The 14,722-nt window shown below is 36.7% G+C and overlaps 1 protein-coding gene across 1 annotated transcript in view; it reads left to right on the top strand.

The window, feature by feature from the left end:
• The window catches only part of ppp2r1ba (protein phosphatase 2, regulatory subunit A, beta a), a 52,215-nt gene that overhangs the window by 25,303 nt on the left and 12,190 nt on the right, over positions 1-14,722 (top strand). Inside the window, exons 5-12 of the mRNA XM_028810265.2 lie at positions 4,077-4,224; positions 8,806-8,961; positions 11,026-11,140; positions 11,310-11,380; positions 11,983-12,117; positions 12,497-12,670; positions 12,814-12,874; positions 13,524-13,678. Coding sequence (XP_028666098.2) covers positions 4,077-4,224; positions 8,806-8,961; positions 11,026-11,140; positions 11,310-11,380; positions 11,983-12,117; positions 12,497-12,670; positions 12,814-12,874; positions 13,524-13,678 — 1,015 coding nt within the window. The remainder of the gene's footprint in view (positions 1-4,076; positions 4,225-8,805; positions 8,962-11,025; positions 11,141-11,309; positions 11,381-11,982; positions 12,118-12,496; positions 12,671-12,813; positions 12,875-13,523; positions 13,679-14,722) is intronic.

Raw genomic sequence — 14,722 nt, 5'->3', positions numbered from 1 at the left:
GCTGTCAGTCGAGTTGAAGCAGGAAATTATAGAAAAGCATGAGAGAGGTGTGCGTGTGATGGAACTCGCCAAAATTTACGACCGCAGTACGTCCACGATATGCACAATACTAAAGCAAAAGGAGACCATAAAGAGTGTAAAAGTAGCAAAAGGCATGACCGTAATTACACAGCAAAGGTCGGCTATCCACGAAGAAATGGAAAACCTGCTGTTATTGTGGATAAAAGAGAAAGAGTTGGCAGGAGATATGCTTACTGAAACAGTCATAAGCGAGAAAGCTCGCATCATTTACAATGACCTGAAGCAGAAAGAACCATCCACATCTACGGATGTAGTAGAACCAGAATTCAAGGCTAGTCATGGATGGTTCGACAGATTTAAGAAGCGATCAGGCATTCACTCTGTCGTAAGACATGGCGAGGCAGCAAGTGCAGACCAGAAGGCAGCTGGCGAGTTCATCACACGTTTCGCGAAGCTCATCGAGGCAGAATGTTACATTCCCCAGCAAGTTTTTAATTGCGACGAGACGGGGCTTTTTTGGAAGAAAATGCCCCGTAGGACGTACATCACAGCAGAGGAGACGAAGATGCCAGGACATAAGCCGATGAAGGACCGCCTCACCCTTGCATTGTGTGCAAATGCTAGCGGTGACTTTAAAGTGAAGCCACTGCTAGTCTATCATTCAGAGAATCCTCGAGCCTTTAAGACTCACAGGATTCTTAAAGAAAAACTGCAGGTGATGTGGCGCGCCAATCCAAAGGCATGGGTTACGTGGCAGTTCTTCATCGACTGGGTAAATCTCTGCTTTGGACCTGCGGTGAAGTATCTTCAAGAAAACAAACTGCCTCTGCAAGCGTCACTCGTCCTCGACAATGCTCCAGCCCACCCGCCCGGTCTCCAAGACAACATCCGGGAAGAATATCAATTCAAAAAAGTCCTCTACCTCCCACCCAACACGACTTCAATCCTGCAACCGATGGATCAGCAGGTCATTTCCAATTTCAAAACGCTCTACACGAAGCATCTGTTCAAACGATGCTTCGATGTGACAGAAAATATGGAGCTAACACTCCGAGAGTTCTGGAAAGAACATTTCAAGATCGTGCAATGCCTACGCATGATTGACCTGGCGTGGAAAGAAGTGACCAGAAGAACACTGAATTCTGCATGGAAGAAGTTATGGCCTGATGCGGTTGCAGCGAGGGACTTTGAAGGATTTGGTCTTGATACCGAGACCAACGTGCCCGACGTAGATCCAGTGCATGAAATCGTGTCCCTCGGCAAGTCGATGGGTCTACAGGTTGACGAGGGTGATATCAACGAGCTTGTCGAGGAACATGAGGAGGAACTCTCAACACAGGAGTTGCTTGAGCTGCAGGACATGCAACGTACGGAGGCTCTGCAAGAGATCAGCGGTAGTGAGGAGGAGGTCGAGACAGAGGAAATTTCGACAAGTGAAATTAAAAAAGTGCTGGGAATGTGGGAGAAGGTTACAAGTTTCATTGAAAAGAAACATCCAGAAAAAGTTGCAACTAGTCATTCTGCAGCAAATTATGATGACACCTGCTTGGCTCACTTCCGTAAGCTTTTAAAAAGCAGGCAAAAGCAAACGTTGTTGCATAGGTATCTTTATACTAAAACTGAAACTGCTATAAGTGAAGGTGCCGAAAGTACAGCCAAAAAGGCAAAAACAGATGATTAGCATAAAAAAAAATCATACGTATGTAATGTTAAGAGAGTTTATTTTTTTACAATTCATGTACGTACGTACAGTTAAAGTGCAATTTTAGTTTTTTTTGATGTGAAGGTGCCGAAAATGCAGCCAGTCCTCTAGTCCTCCCTCCCTCCTTCCTCAGCCGCTCTCCGTTATCTGCTGCCAAGATAAGGTTACATTTTCTTAAGTTGGTTTATCTTTTATTTAACTATATTTACTAATACAGTATTTTGATGTTTGTTTCTTATTTAAAAACATGTTTTTTTCCATTATTTATGATATTTTGGGGACTTTTTGGGAGGGCTGGAACGGATTAATCTCATTTCCATTATTTTAAATGGGGGAAAATTCGTTCGGGTTACGAGCAGATCGGGTTACGAGCTCGGTTCTGGAACGGATTAAACTCGTAACCCGGGGTTCCACTGTATAAGTGAAAGAGGAAAAAAATGTTGCTTGTTCACTCAGACTCCCTTTATCTTTTACTAGAGGGCTCCACCCCCTGCTCACTTCGTTTGCCCACCCCTGGGTTTGGTTAACTGGATATAAAATTTTAAGTTTATTTTCATGGGAATTGTTACATGTGCATTATTGTCACTTTTACTTTAAAACTGGTAAAAACAATATTTGGAATTTTATTTTTCTTCAAGATCGCATTGAATTTTGATTCTGTGTTTAGACTTACATCGTGAAAACGCAACATATATCTGCCTGTGAGTGAATATAGTTTCTCTCTAATAAATAAAACGACTTTTTCGAATGTTTGTCCATGCTCTTTTTTGCTTCGTCGTTGACGTGTCATCTAGAACGTATAAAATTACTGTCCCGATAAAATTTATAAGAGCTGAGAGTGCATGAAGTGTCTTCCAAAAGCATTCACACACCTAAAAGCTGAAAGCACAGGAAATGTGTCTGACAAAAGCATTCACGACTCAGGTTAGATGACCGTGGTCTTGTTTGAAAATAGTTGTAAGTAGGGCGTGACTTGAAGGAGACTTTTAACATGAGATTCTGTCTCATGTGACTACATACCGCACCAGCATTTTTGGAATCTTTAATTCTTGCTAGCAACACAAATTAGACGATCTACAAGTCTCAAACTTAAAGTTTAAATCTGAGCAATATATTCGATCTCTTTTTCGCTGTTCCGTTATTTCACCAAGTAATAATTTCCGTTTGTTTGCACTAATGCGATCTTTCCTATCTTTTTTTTTTTGTTTTGTTTTTTTTTTTTTTTTGAGACTTTCGAATTTTCATGCTTCCATTATCTCTTACAACCTGCTCTGCCATGTGTACCATGCCAACATTTTTGAATTCTTTACGACATTCTACTTTGTCATCTACTCTTTGTCCTTTATTTCTGTACTCGTCTTGTCTGCAGTAATACAGGAAATCAGGAATGAAGCTAATAAGTGTTTCATGGTATTCTGTTTCCTAACATGGAGTAGTTCCTACCTAGCATTCTGTTTTCCACCTTAGTAAATGCTCTTAATTTTAATTTGTTACCAAATCTGTCCCCTCTACCCTTCGTGGGCAAAAAATTGACATTGATGGGATCCTGGTTCAACCGTCCACATCAGTCCGTAATTTGTGTGTCATTTTTGATCAGCTTCTTACTTTCCAATCACACAATAGCTCAATAGTCCAGACAACCTTTTTTCATCTTTGCAACATTGCTCATCTGCATTCTTTCCTCAGTGTGAAAGATACTGAAACACTCATTTACGCTTTCATCACTACCCGTCTGGACTATTGCAATGCCTTGTTTTATAGCCTCCTGACTACATATATCAATAGATTACAATATGTTCAGAATTCTGCTGCTCGTTTACTTACACACACTAAAAAATCTGCTTACATCACTTCTGTCCTCTATGATTTACATTGGTTACCAGTTTCTTCAAAAATCAAATATAAAATTATTCTTCTCACCTTTAAAGCCCTTCATGGTTTAGCCCCTCATTATCTGTCTGAGCTGCTGCTTCCTTACACACCTGCCCGTGCATTACGATCATCGGACGCTAAGTTACTCGCTGTACCTAAATACAGGCTATTAACTATGGGTGGCAGAGCTTTCAGTTTGATAGCCCCTACAATTTGGAATTCTGTCCCTCTGACTTCGCGAGGAAAAGTCTATTATTAATTTCAAACTTCTGTTTAAAAACACATCTTTTTCAATGAGTATTATTCTTGTATGTAATTTCTACTGTATTGTTAATGTGTATTGAATTGTAAAGTGTCCTTGAGTGTATGAAAGGCGCTACATAAATAAAACATTATTATTATTATTATTATTATAAGTTATTCAGTGTTATTAAAGGGGCCCTTAGGTTTGCTGTATTCTTTATTATACTTCATTTCTCAGGCATTTCCGAACACTATGTTCAGATGATACTCCAATGGTACGTCGTGCTGCTGCCTCTAAACTTGGGGAATTTGCCAAAGTCCTGGAGCTTGAGTATGTTAAGAGTGACCTCATTCCCTTGTTTGCTGCTCTTGCTTCTGATGAACAGGTATGTATTTCATAATCACAACACAGTAATGGCTATTAATATTTCACTGATTAGCTTGTATGTACAAGGCATTCATGGAAATCCTGAAGAAAAGTGACATTTGTTTTGTATACTTCATGCCTTAGAGTTCTTAATGCTTGTACTGTATATCTTCATTATGGAATATACTTCCATTTATAACCTTTTATTAGAATCCATCCATCCATCCATTTTCCAACCCGCTGAATCCGAACACAGGGTCACGGGGGCCTGCTGGAGCCAATCCCAGCCAACACAGGGCACAAGGCAGGAACCAATCCTGGGCAGGGTGCCAACCCACCGCAGGACACACACAAACACACCCACACACCAAGCACACACTAGGGCCAATTTAGAATCGCCAATCCACCTAACCTGCATGTCTTTGGACTGTGGGAGGAAACCCACGCAGACACGGGGAGAACATGCAAACTCCACGCAGGGAGGACACGGGAAGCGAACCCGGGTCCCCAGGTCTCCCAATTGCGAGGCAGCAGCGCTACCCACTGCGCCACTGTGCCGCCCTTTATTAGAATCCTTTATAGTAAATTAACTAGTATTGATGTTTTTGATGGATACTGTGTCGTTAATAGTTCATGATGTGAATATATCCTATTTGCTCAGACTTCAGTTTGTAAGCTCTGTAGATGTATCTTGATCAGGGCATATTTGAGAAAGAGAATGAGTTAGACTCCATAACAACCAATTATATTATATTATTGCAACAATTATTAAAGTAAATCGTCCTATCATTAGGTCTAGTAGGATTCTGTTGTAAATTTAAAGTAGTAGCTGAATGACTAACATTTAAGCACAGGATTGATGGAGCATTTATTTTGTGGACAGTTTAAACTATTGCAAACAATGAAACCTATTGAACCTTAAGGGTAATACCTTCTTGGTAATTTTATTTATACATGTTTTGTGATCATAGTGCAAGTACCATAGATGTAAGTCTCATCAGATTAAGATTTGTCATTATTGCCTTTTACAGATTTAAAAAATACTTCATGAACTTGTTTTTTCTATATTTTAAAAACAGCAGTTTTTTTTTTTTTTTTTTGTCATTCAGTATTTGCTCCTCACTAATTTATTTTGTGTAAAATTAAGTGTGTGATAAAAGTCTGAATGTGATGTCAGAATCTCTGTTTACTATCTACATGTGACAGAAAGCCTCTCTGTGGATCCTACGGGATCGATGTGCGTGCTTCGATGTTTGATGAATGGGTCGATGTGGTGACGCAAAATGCCGACATACAGATGCATTTGTGGTACTTTTAAAATCAAGTGTTGCATATTCCCAATCATAATGTCACGATACATTTTAAGTCTCGCATACCATCTTTTGTGCCGTCTTTTTTTTTTTTTTTTTTTTTTTGTAACTTCACAACAGCAACATAATGTACAGAGCTCTATTTGAGCCACAGACAAAAAAAATTAAGGACATGGTGAAAACGTGTATTTTGTGACTAAAGTGGAAATTTCGGCTTTAATCTCGAAATGTCTTCTTTAACCTCGTAGTTTACTTTATCATTAAAGCAGACCATCGTAAACATCATCCCAGTTTTTAATCGCTACGAGCTTCTTGGGCTTCCTCCTGACCTGACAGCAGCGGCAAGCAGCAATAGATCACACCACAACAGAACACATTAAATGGATGATATTCCAACTCTCTGCAAATTTAGAATCTTTAGATTTATACTTGATACCACTTTCATGATGAAATGCATTAAAGTATGTATGTTGCATTTTATAGATAAATCGTTAATTTTGTTTAAATAATGAATACTGTTAATTACACACATGGGGTGACATGGTGGCAGAGCAGTAGCACTGCTGTCACGCACTGAGTCACTTTTCTGGTATTTCCTGCTTGGATTCCACACTTCTCCGGTTTCCTTACAAAGATATGCAGATTTGGGGATTTGGTGCTGCTAAAATGACTCCAGTGTATGTGTGTGCTTGTATTCACTTTGCGATAAGCTGATGCCCTGTCCAGGGATTGTTTCTGCCTCGTGCCTAATGCTTGCTGGAATGGACACATCCCTAGATTGATGAATTTAATCGTTAAACATCCTTTTCAGACATATAGGTCATATATAGTCATAAGGTGTCATCGGAATTTAGTGGGTGTTCCAGGGAATTTACAACACAGAGAAGCCAAACCTGTTCTCACCGTGATAATATCTTCCACTGCCACCTGCTGGATTCCTCCAGATTTACTTAAAGTACGCACACAAGTATAAACAGTAAAATGCTTGCGTAGCAGGAGTGTCCACTGCAGCAGAAGTATAAACCCGTCCTTACAGTCACTCACAACCTCAGCAACTGGCACATAATTGAGCATTATAGCACACTTGCTAGCCACATGTTGTTTAGTTGCAGTCAGTTATATTTGCACCCAGAAACTAAATTCTCAGCCTGACAGTTAGGACACACCATTAGTGTATAATCATCACAATTTCTGCAAGTGTTAATCTGGTGTTTATATTAGACTTAAAACATAGTAACATTTAGTAACGCAACTCACTGGGTTATAGTAGCATTTAACCCACTTTATAAAACTTTACCTAAACCATTAGCCTGTGTGGTTTATTGAGGGAAAATATGATCTACATCTGGCTAAGTCTTTGGACGCCCCTACCACAAGAAACACATTTTATAATACTAGAAGTATGTAAGCAAACATGCATTACTTGGAAGAAACAGCACAGCTGTGAAAAATGAGAAGTGCAAGTTCTTTTCAACTGCAAATAACCTGTATTTGGCTATAATTTTCCTTATTTTAGCTTGGCAGGCAAGTAATTGACTACTGAAATGAAATCTTCCTTGCAGTATATACCGTGACTACCCATTCAAATACGTATGTCCTAGCATGCTGTGGGATATGTTCTGATGAGAATAGTAGCTGTCAAATGAAAATGCTAGCCTGGCAAAACAAATTAGTGTCTCTAATTGTAACTGCATTCTTGTTGCAACTGTTACTTTATTAACAGAAGGATAATGGCACCCAGTTAATCATCTTGCTGTTTTGCTGAGTTTTCTGTGCCAATTATTTAATGGACTACTTGTTAATCAGACCACAATCTAGTGTACAGATGTGTGAATCTGGTTTTATTTTTTCAGTCTAGGCCTGTGCATCAAGAAGCTTCATACAGTACAAACAAGTCCATCCTTTGCTATTTCCTCTCGCTCTCTCATTTTACACCACCCAAGAAAATACATTTTTAAAGTTAATTACCTGGGCAATAAGTGCTTATTGCTTGTGAAGATGTTATATGGACGAATTTACTGCAGGGCTACTTGAATAATAGATAGTGTAACAATGAATTACTTCAGTTTTGCATTCTAAGGGAAGCCACACAAAATAAACACTTGTTTTTAATTCTGCATTGTTCTTGTTGGGTTTTAATTGTATCAGAGTTCATTTGTATCTACTCTGTTAACAGCATTTTCATGTTTATGCACTTGCTGACAGGGCAAGTAGCTTTAGAAGTATTTTTTTTTTTGGCCCAAGACTTTTTACATAGTCTTTATATATAATATGCTTCCATGGCTGTTCATTTGTCTGTCCAGGATTTTAAATCACCTGTAGCTTGCAAGCCATTTGACCTATTGACCTGAAATTTGGTACACATATACTACGTGATGTCTGCTATCTGCTTTCGGGGTGATGATTGACCTGCAAGGTTTTTCCTCTTTTTATTTTTGTTTTATTTTACAGTAGAATCAACTCTCGGCAGGGGCCAGCAGGGTTGGCCATGCGGCGCATGCGTAGGGGAGCCGTTCTCAACCCTTCCACCTTCGCGGTCACATCCCCAAACTCTTCATATCTTAAGTGTTCAGTCTGCCTCAAGAATGATTTAAGTGCCAGCTTAAGTGAAAAATTAAGGAAAACTTACTTAGTAATTGCAACACAAACACTCACTTAATTAGTTTTAATACGAAAAGATGCCGGCGAAAGAAAAGAAGTGGGCCGCTAGGGTGGAGAAAAGAAGAGCTGCTCAGGAAGCAGCAAGTGCATCAACCTCTGAGAAAACGAATGCTAAACATACAGAGAGAGTATGAAAACTATGAATGCTCAAGTCAAGTGTATTCACTGCACGTTATTGTGCTGTGTGCCATTACTGGTACAGTTATAAGATGTGGCTGTGCTTTGCTGTTGGCTTACTCATGCTGAATTTTTATACATTGATATTTCCCATATCTTAATGTTCTTGTCATGCTTATAGTTGTGCCTGTTTTCCATATTTATGTATTTTCATTTTATCCCACCTGTAAAGTGGAACTATGAAATAAATGTTTTACAGGCTTCAGATGAGCATAATGTTACAAAGCACACTGAAGATAGCTGACATTTAGTCACTTTCTTCTATGTCATCTTTGTTGCTTTTGCTGACTCGGGCATTAACTTAGGCACTAAGTACCTATCAGTGCTTGAATGAAGCAATTACATTTTCATACCTTGACTTTTTGACATGATTATAATATAGCATTATCTCTAATTTTATATTTGGAGTATCCGTAAGTGTTGTTTTATTACCAAATTGTGTTTTTCCACAGGACTCTGTGCGACTCCTGGCAGTGGAAGCATGTGTAAGTATTGCCCAGCTTCTCCCACAGGAGGATCTGGAGAAACTGGTAATGCCAACCTTGCGTCAGGCAACAGAAGATAAATCCTGGAGAGTTCGATACATGGTAGCAGACAAATTCTCTGAGGTAAGTGCTTAAAATCTTTCACTCTACCTTATTTCCTAAAGTGTATTTTCCATAGTGTGCAATGGTGTTACGAAAAAAGACTCCGTAAAGTTTTTGTGTGCAAAAGTGAGGAGCTTTAGCTGCTGCTGTTACATTCATTATAAAATAATACCACTGGCTTTATGTCTATAAAATGAGCATGGGAGCAAAGTTACTTTTTATTTTCTATACTTCAGAGTTTAATTGGATTTTAAGTTGTAGCTGTTATTTTTTCCTGGCTAATGTTGCTATTTTATTATAGTTACAAGTTTAAAAAAATATTTTTAAGGACAGCAATAAAAACAAATTACTGTTGGTCCTCCACATCCATGGATTCAACCAATAGTGGATTCAGTATCCCGGGTGGGGGGTTGGGTGGAAGTGATCAGTAGGTACATCCTGCTGTAGCCACTCTCCATAGGAGTTGAGTAAAATGGCTCCTAGGATTAAAGTTACAGCTCCTGTATGGCAGCCAATTGCTGATCCTCAACAGTGCTCTTTTTAGTTCGCTAGCTTTGCTCACACAAAGCACCTCTGCTCTACTCTGGAAATCAATTGACCCTGTTCTCCGGTATTGTCACGTTTGTATAAAAAAAAACTTTCTTGCTCACCTTTCCTACCTTGGTTTCTGAGCACTATCAGTCGCCAGGGTTGGAAGCGGCATCCATTCTTACACTTCCAGCAAGTGCTGCAGCTCTTAAACAAAACACTAAAGGCATATGCATATTCCATAAAATAAAGACTGTGAAAAGAAGACCAATCACGATTTAAAAAGTTAAACTAAAATTGGACTTCCTTAAACTGTTGCAACCCCCCACTCCAAGGCAGTGAAGGGAGTGTGAAGTGCGATCTCAACAAGGAAAAAAAATAAATAATCTTTTAAAAAGTGGCATGTTGATTGCCTTTAACAATACTGTATAACAACTGTTTTCATACTATACTGTTCAATTTTTTTATGTATTAAGTAATCTAGAGATTAAAGTATTTGGGAGGATGTATTAAGGTTATGTCCAAATGCTGCTCCATTTTATATAAAGGACTTGATTGAACATCTGCAGATACAGAGGGGACTGTACCATAATGGAGTGCATTGTTTGGTCTGTTTATCTTAACATATTGCTAGGGTGCCATTAAATTTAACCAGATTAACTTGTCTATACACATTTTAAATAGTATTTTACACACTATCTTAGTGCAAGTCTTATCACCCATCTACGATTTGTCCTATTTATGGTGTGTCATTAAAAGATGCCCACCTCATCACAATAAACAATGCTTTCTTCACGCTGTTAGTGTTAAATTTCTTCATTTTTATAAAACTCTTAACCTAAAAAAATAAATGGGGCTTAGGGCTGTTTCATGATTCTTGCTGATAAAAACTGATTATATATGCGATGTTCAGCTTTAGGACCCCTTTTTTTATTCTTTATAATCTTCAATACTGTTTGTTTTAGAGGAAGCTATAGGGAATGCATTTTACGTATTAGTAACAAATCTTAGACTGGTAAGAAATATATGGCTTTAGCTATTGCAGGTAATATTGTCATTGATTTCACAAGCTTTTTTTATTGCCGTTTCTAAAATGTTAGTTGTTAGATGTTTAGTTTTCAATTAGTTTACATTGAAAGACACTTATTTGGTTCATCATAACTTTCGTAAATTTGTGTTTGCACAAAGGTAATAGAAATCTAAACTTTGCACATTAGGGCTGTAATTATTATGTAGAGCCTAAGAAAAATGATTATCATGCTGTACTCTGGATTTTGAAGAATAGGAATCTTTATGTAATCTCAAATGACAAGAGTTCAGCCTTTATAGATATTCATAGTATTGCAGTAATTTTAATTTCATATTTAAGTAAAACCCAAGTCTGTCCTGTATTTGTGGGCATACTTATTCCAGCTGACTGGCAGTAAGTCTGTATCATTGTGGAATGAGAAAGTGTAGTTACATTAAGCATCTTCAAAATCTTTCTTGCTGATCTGAAATTTTATTTCACAGGTATAAATTTATTTAATCTTTTTTCAAAATTTTCCTCCTGCTCAGCTGCAGAAAGCTGTTGGTCCAGAAATCACGGAAAATGACCTTGTACCATCATTCCAGAATTTATTAAAAGACTGTGAGGCTGAAGTTCGAGCTGCCGCTGCTAATAAAGTAAAAGGTGAGTGTTTTTGAAGAATAGCATGAAAAAAGGCTTGTTATCTTTATTCAGATTTCAGGAAAACATGTTGGGGAAATTTTACCTTTTAGGTTCTGACAGATGACTTTATACAGAGTCAGATCTGCACTGCCATGCTTCACTGATTTGTGTTTTCTCCCCATATCCATAGAGTTCTGTGAAAATTTACCAGCAGATAGCAGGGAGACTATTATAATGAACAGCATCCTTCCTTGTGTCAAGGTAAGGAAAAGTAAAAATTATTGGTTAATACATCATGAAATTAATAGATTTTTTTCCAGTTCTCATTCAAATGTTTCTATTCACTTCTGCAAGTAGATAAATTATCAGTGTTCTTTTATTAGAAAATGTAAGACATCTTACATTTTCTGCTAAATTGAAGCTTAAACAATGCTTTTGTCTCATTCTGATTCTGAGCAGTCTTCCAGAAGCACTTGTTTGTATCTGTCATCATGAAGTTTAGTGGGTCTTCAGATAATGGACTCTTGAAATGTGTATTTTAACATTCATTTTGGTGAAGGTCAGAAAGAGTTTCAAATTCATCTTATAGAACAGTGCTTATATATAGAGAACTTTTATTTGGTATATCTCATAACTTTGTTGGATGTATACCATTAACGGAAAATATATGTAATAATCATGTTAAGATTTTTGTTATGTGTAATTGCCTATAATCTGTAGATGTTGGGTTATAAAACTAATGTTTTAAAAGTATGTGATTCTTTAATCTTAATGTGTTGTGTTTTTTTTTTTTTAAATATATATATATATATATATATATATATATATATATATATATATATATATATAATATATATATAAAGGAACTGGTGTCTGACACCAACCAGCCTGTCAAGTCTGCTCTGGCCTCTGTTATTATGGGGCTATCAACAATTCTTGGTAAAGATAACACCATTGAGCACCTTCTGCCACTTTTCTTGGCACAACTCAAAGATGAAGTGAGTGATGAGAGTAATCTACTTTTCCTTATGACTCTTAAGTGACTACTATAATAAAACATTTATCTAGCTTTTATTAGATTTGTAAGTGGATTTTATATTTGTGTGTACTGTTTGTAGGCAACTTTTATACTTGATCTGTAAAGATATTTGAAGTACTTAATTTACTATTACCAAGTACTTTTTAACATGGAAATCAATGGGGACTATTTTAGGTTAAATTTGTTTCTTCACTTGAGTGTCTTTTGGTTTTTCCTTATTTACAAAGGTTTTGAGCTTTCTTTACTTGCAGGTTGGTAATGGGAGTCTTATTTTGAGTAAATCTTTTTCTGCATTTTCTTTTTTTTTTTTTTTTTTTTTTTTTTTTTTTGGATTGTAGTGTCCTGAGGTGCGTCTAAACATCATATCTAACTTAGATTGTGTTAACGAGGTGATAGGAATCCGGCAGCTGTCTCAGTCCCTGCTGCCAGCAATTGTGGAGCTGGCAGAGGATGCCAAATGGCGGGTTAGACTTGCAATCATTGAGTATATGCCATTGTTGGCAGGGCAGTTGGTAAGTAAAGTTGCATATCTCATCCAAGCCAGTTTTAATCAGTATGCATACTTTAACTTGCATTCGCACTAAGAATTACTCTGTTTAAAATATATAGTGTGTATATATACTGTAAATGTTCACCAAACGTCTTTTCTTTTAAGGGAATGGAGTTTTTTGATGAAAAGTTGAATTCCTTATGCATGGCATGGCTAGTTGACCATGGTAAGAAAAAAATACTTAGTGTGACTTCTGAGGATTAGCATTCTTTTTAAAGTGCACTCTAGAATTATTTTTTGACAGTCATTCTAGCTTCATAATGTATATGTAATGAATTTAAAGGTTTTAGTGTCCCTTCATATCCACGGTTTTACAGAGCAGCCCTTGCCACTTAGCATTGATTTGTGTTTTTTTACAAATTGGTAAAATGCTAAATAGTTGTTTTGTTTTTTTTTGTTGGTTTTTTTTTTGAGAAATTTATTCAACATTGGACACATTTTCAACATCACAAACTGTTCAATGATTCAGCTGGCACTGTTAGCGAACCTTCATGCTTCTGTTTTTGATTGTTTTTAAACTTTTTAGATTTTAGTGATGTATCAGAGTTTCATTCCTAAGTAATAGTTTTAGCCAGGAAGAATAGGTAATTTTTTTCATTTCCCATAATATAAAAATATGATTACATTAAAAACATTATTAAAAGTAAACAAATGCTGTACATTTCTTGATAGATTTTTTTTTTTTTTTTGGGTGGGAAGGGTCTGTCTCTGAGAAATACTGTGCTGTATTTTAGGGTAATTCCTGGCCTGGATTTATGTTACTGTTCTATTAAAGCAAGTATCTTATGTTTACTGTTACGTTTTCTATTAAACAGTGTATGCAATCAGAGAGGCTGCAACCTGCAACCTTATGAAGCTGGTAGAGAGGTTTGGTGCTTCCTGGGCCCAGAGCACAATTGTTCCTAAAGTACTGGGTATGGCCAGCGATCCTAACTACCTTCACAGAATGACTACTCTATTCTGCATCAGTGTATGTATGCACTTATTTCTTTTCTGATTTTTATATATAAGTGCAGTCAGCTAGACATTTTCTAGAATTAAACTTTTTAGGTTTTATTCACTAAGTTTAGATTTTAGTGAACACTAAATTTAGATTTTACAGCAATGCTATTGTTTCCTGTTGTGCTATTTGTTTTACAATATAATGGTATTTATTTTTAAAATCCTAAAAAAATGCATTCCAACAGTTGTCACATAGCAAAAGTAACACAAACCAAAAACCATTATTAACCTAATTCCCCCAAATAACATTGAATTGAGTTTTAAGGTCCCTAAAATTCTAATGTCTCCAACATGCTTGGTAATTAATTCATTTGTTTGTAGTTCTGTTTAAAGAAAAAATTAAATATTTGCATGTAGTTTATCCTTGGTTTTCCACCTGTATCAACCTTGTTGAGCTCACTTTAAAATAACTACTTTGATCCACTGTACTAATTCTCTTCATAATATTGAATATTTCAGTCTTTTATATTAGCACTGCTATAGGGATTCCTATAATAAATGTGTTGTCCTCTAGTAACTGAAATATTTGGGCTCATTTTGTTTTTCATATTGTTGCAGTGAAGACAAATCATTTTAAGAAGCTTCATTAAAATCAACCTTCACGACAAACTAAAAACTAGAACTGTCTACCTGGACCAGACAGGAGCTCTTGAAATCTGATTTATTTTCAATGTTAAATTTAAAAGGTTAAAGAATTTGAAAATGAAAGAAACCTCCGCAAAAAGTCACTCCTCACACTTGGCTTTTGCTTTATTTTATTCCCATTCTGACTGGACAAAGTTCTGTTTTTTGTGAGCTTCAGTGGATTCCACAGAGAAAAGAAAGCTGTCCTTTTATATGAGAAAAAATAAACAATTGTATATGAGATGCATCATTTGAGTCTTGACATTGGTTTTTGATGCACCAAAGTTAAATACAATAATATATGTTGCATCCTTCAGTAGAGGTGCACTATTTATAGAATTCTTTTAGTTATCGCATGTCAAGCAAGGTGCATTTTTGTTGTTTTGCT

Source organism: Erpetoichthys calabaricus, chromosome 9 (genome assembly GCF_900747795.2).
Source record: "Erpetoichthys calabaricus chromosome 9, fErpCal1.3, whole genome shotgun sequence".
In the NCBI taxonomy this organism is placed as follows: domain Eukaryota; kingdom Metazoa; phylum Chordata; class Cladistia; order Polypteriformes; family Polypteridae; genus Erpetoichthys; species Erpetoichthys calabaricus.
The sequence above is the reverse complement of the archived record's forward strand: the minus strand, read 5'-3'. Positions and strand labels throughout refer to the sequence as shown.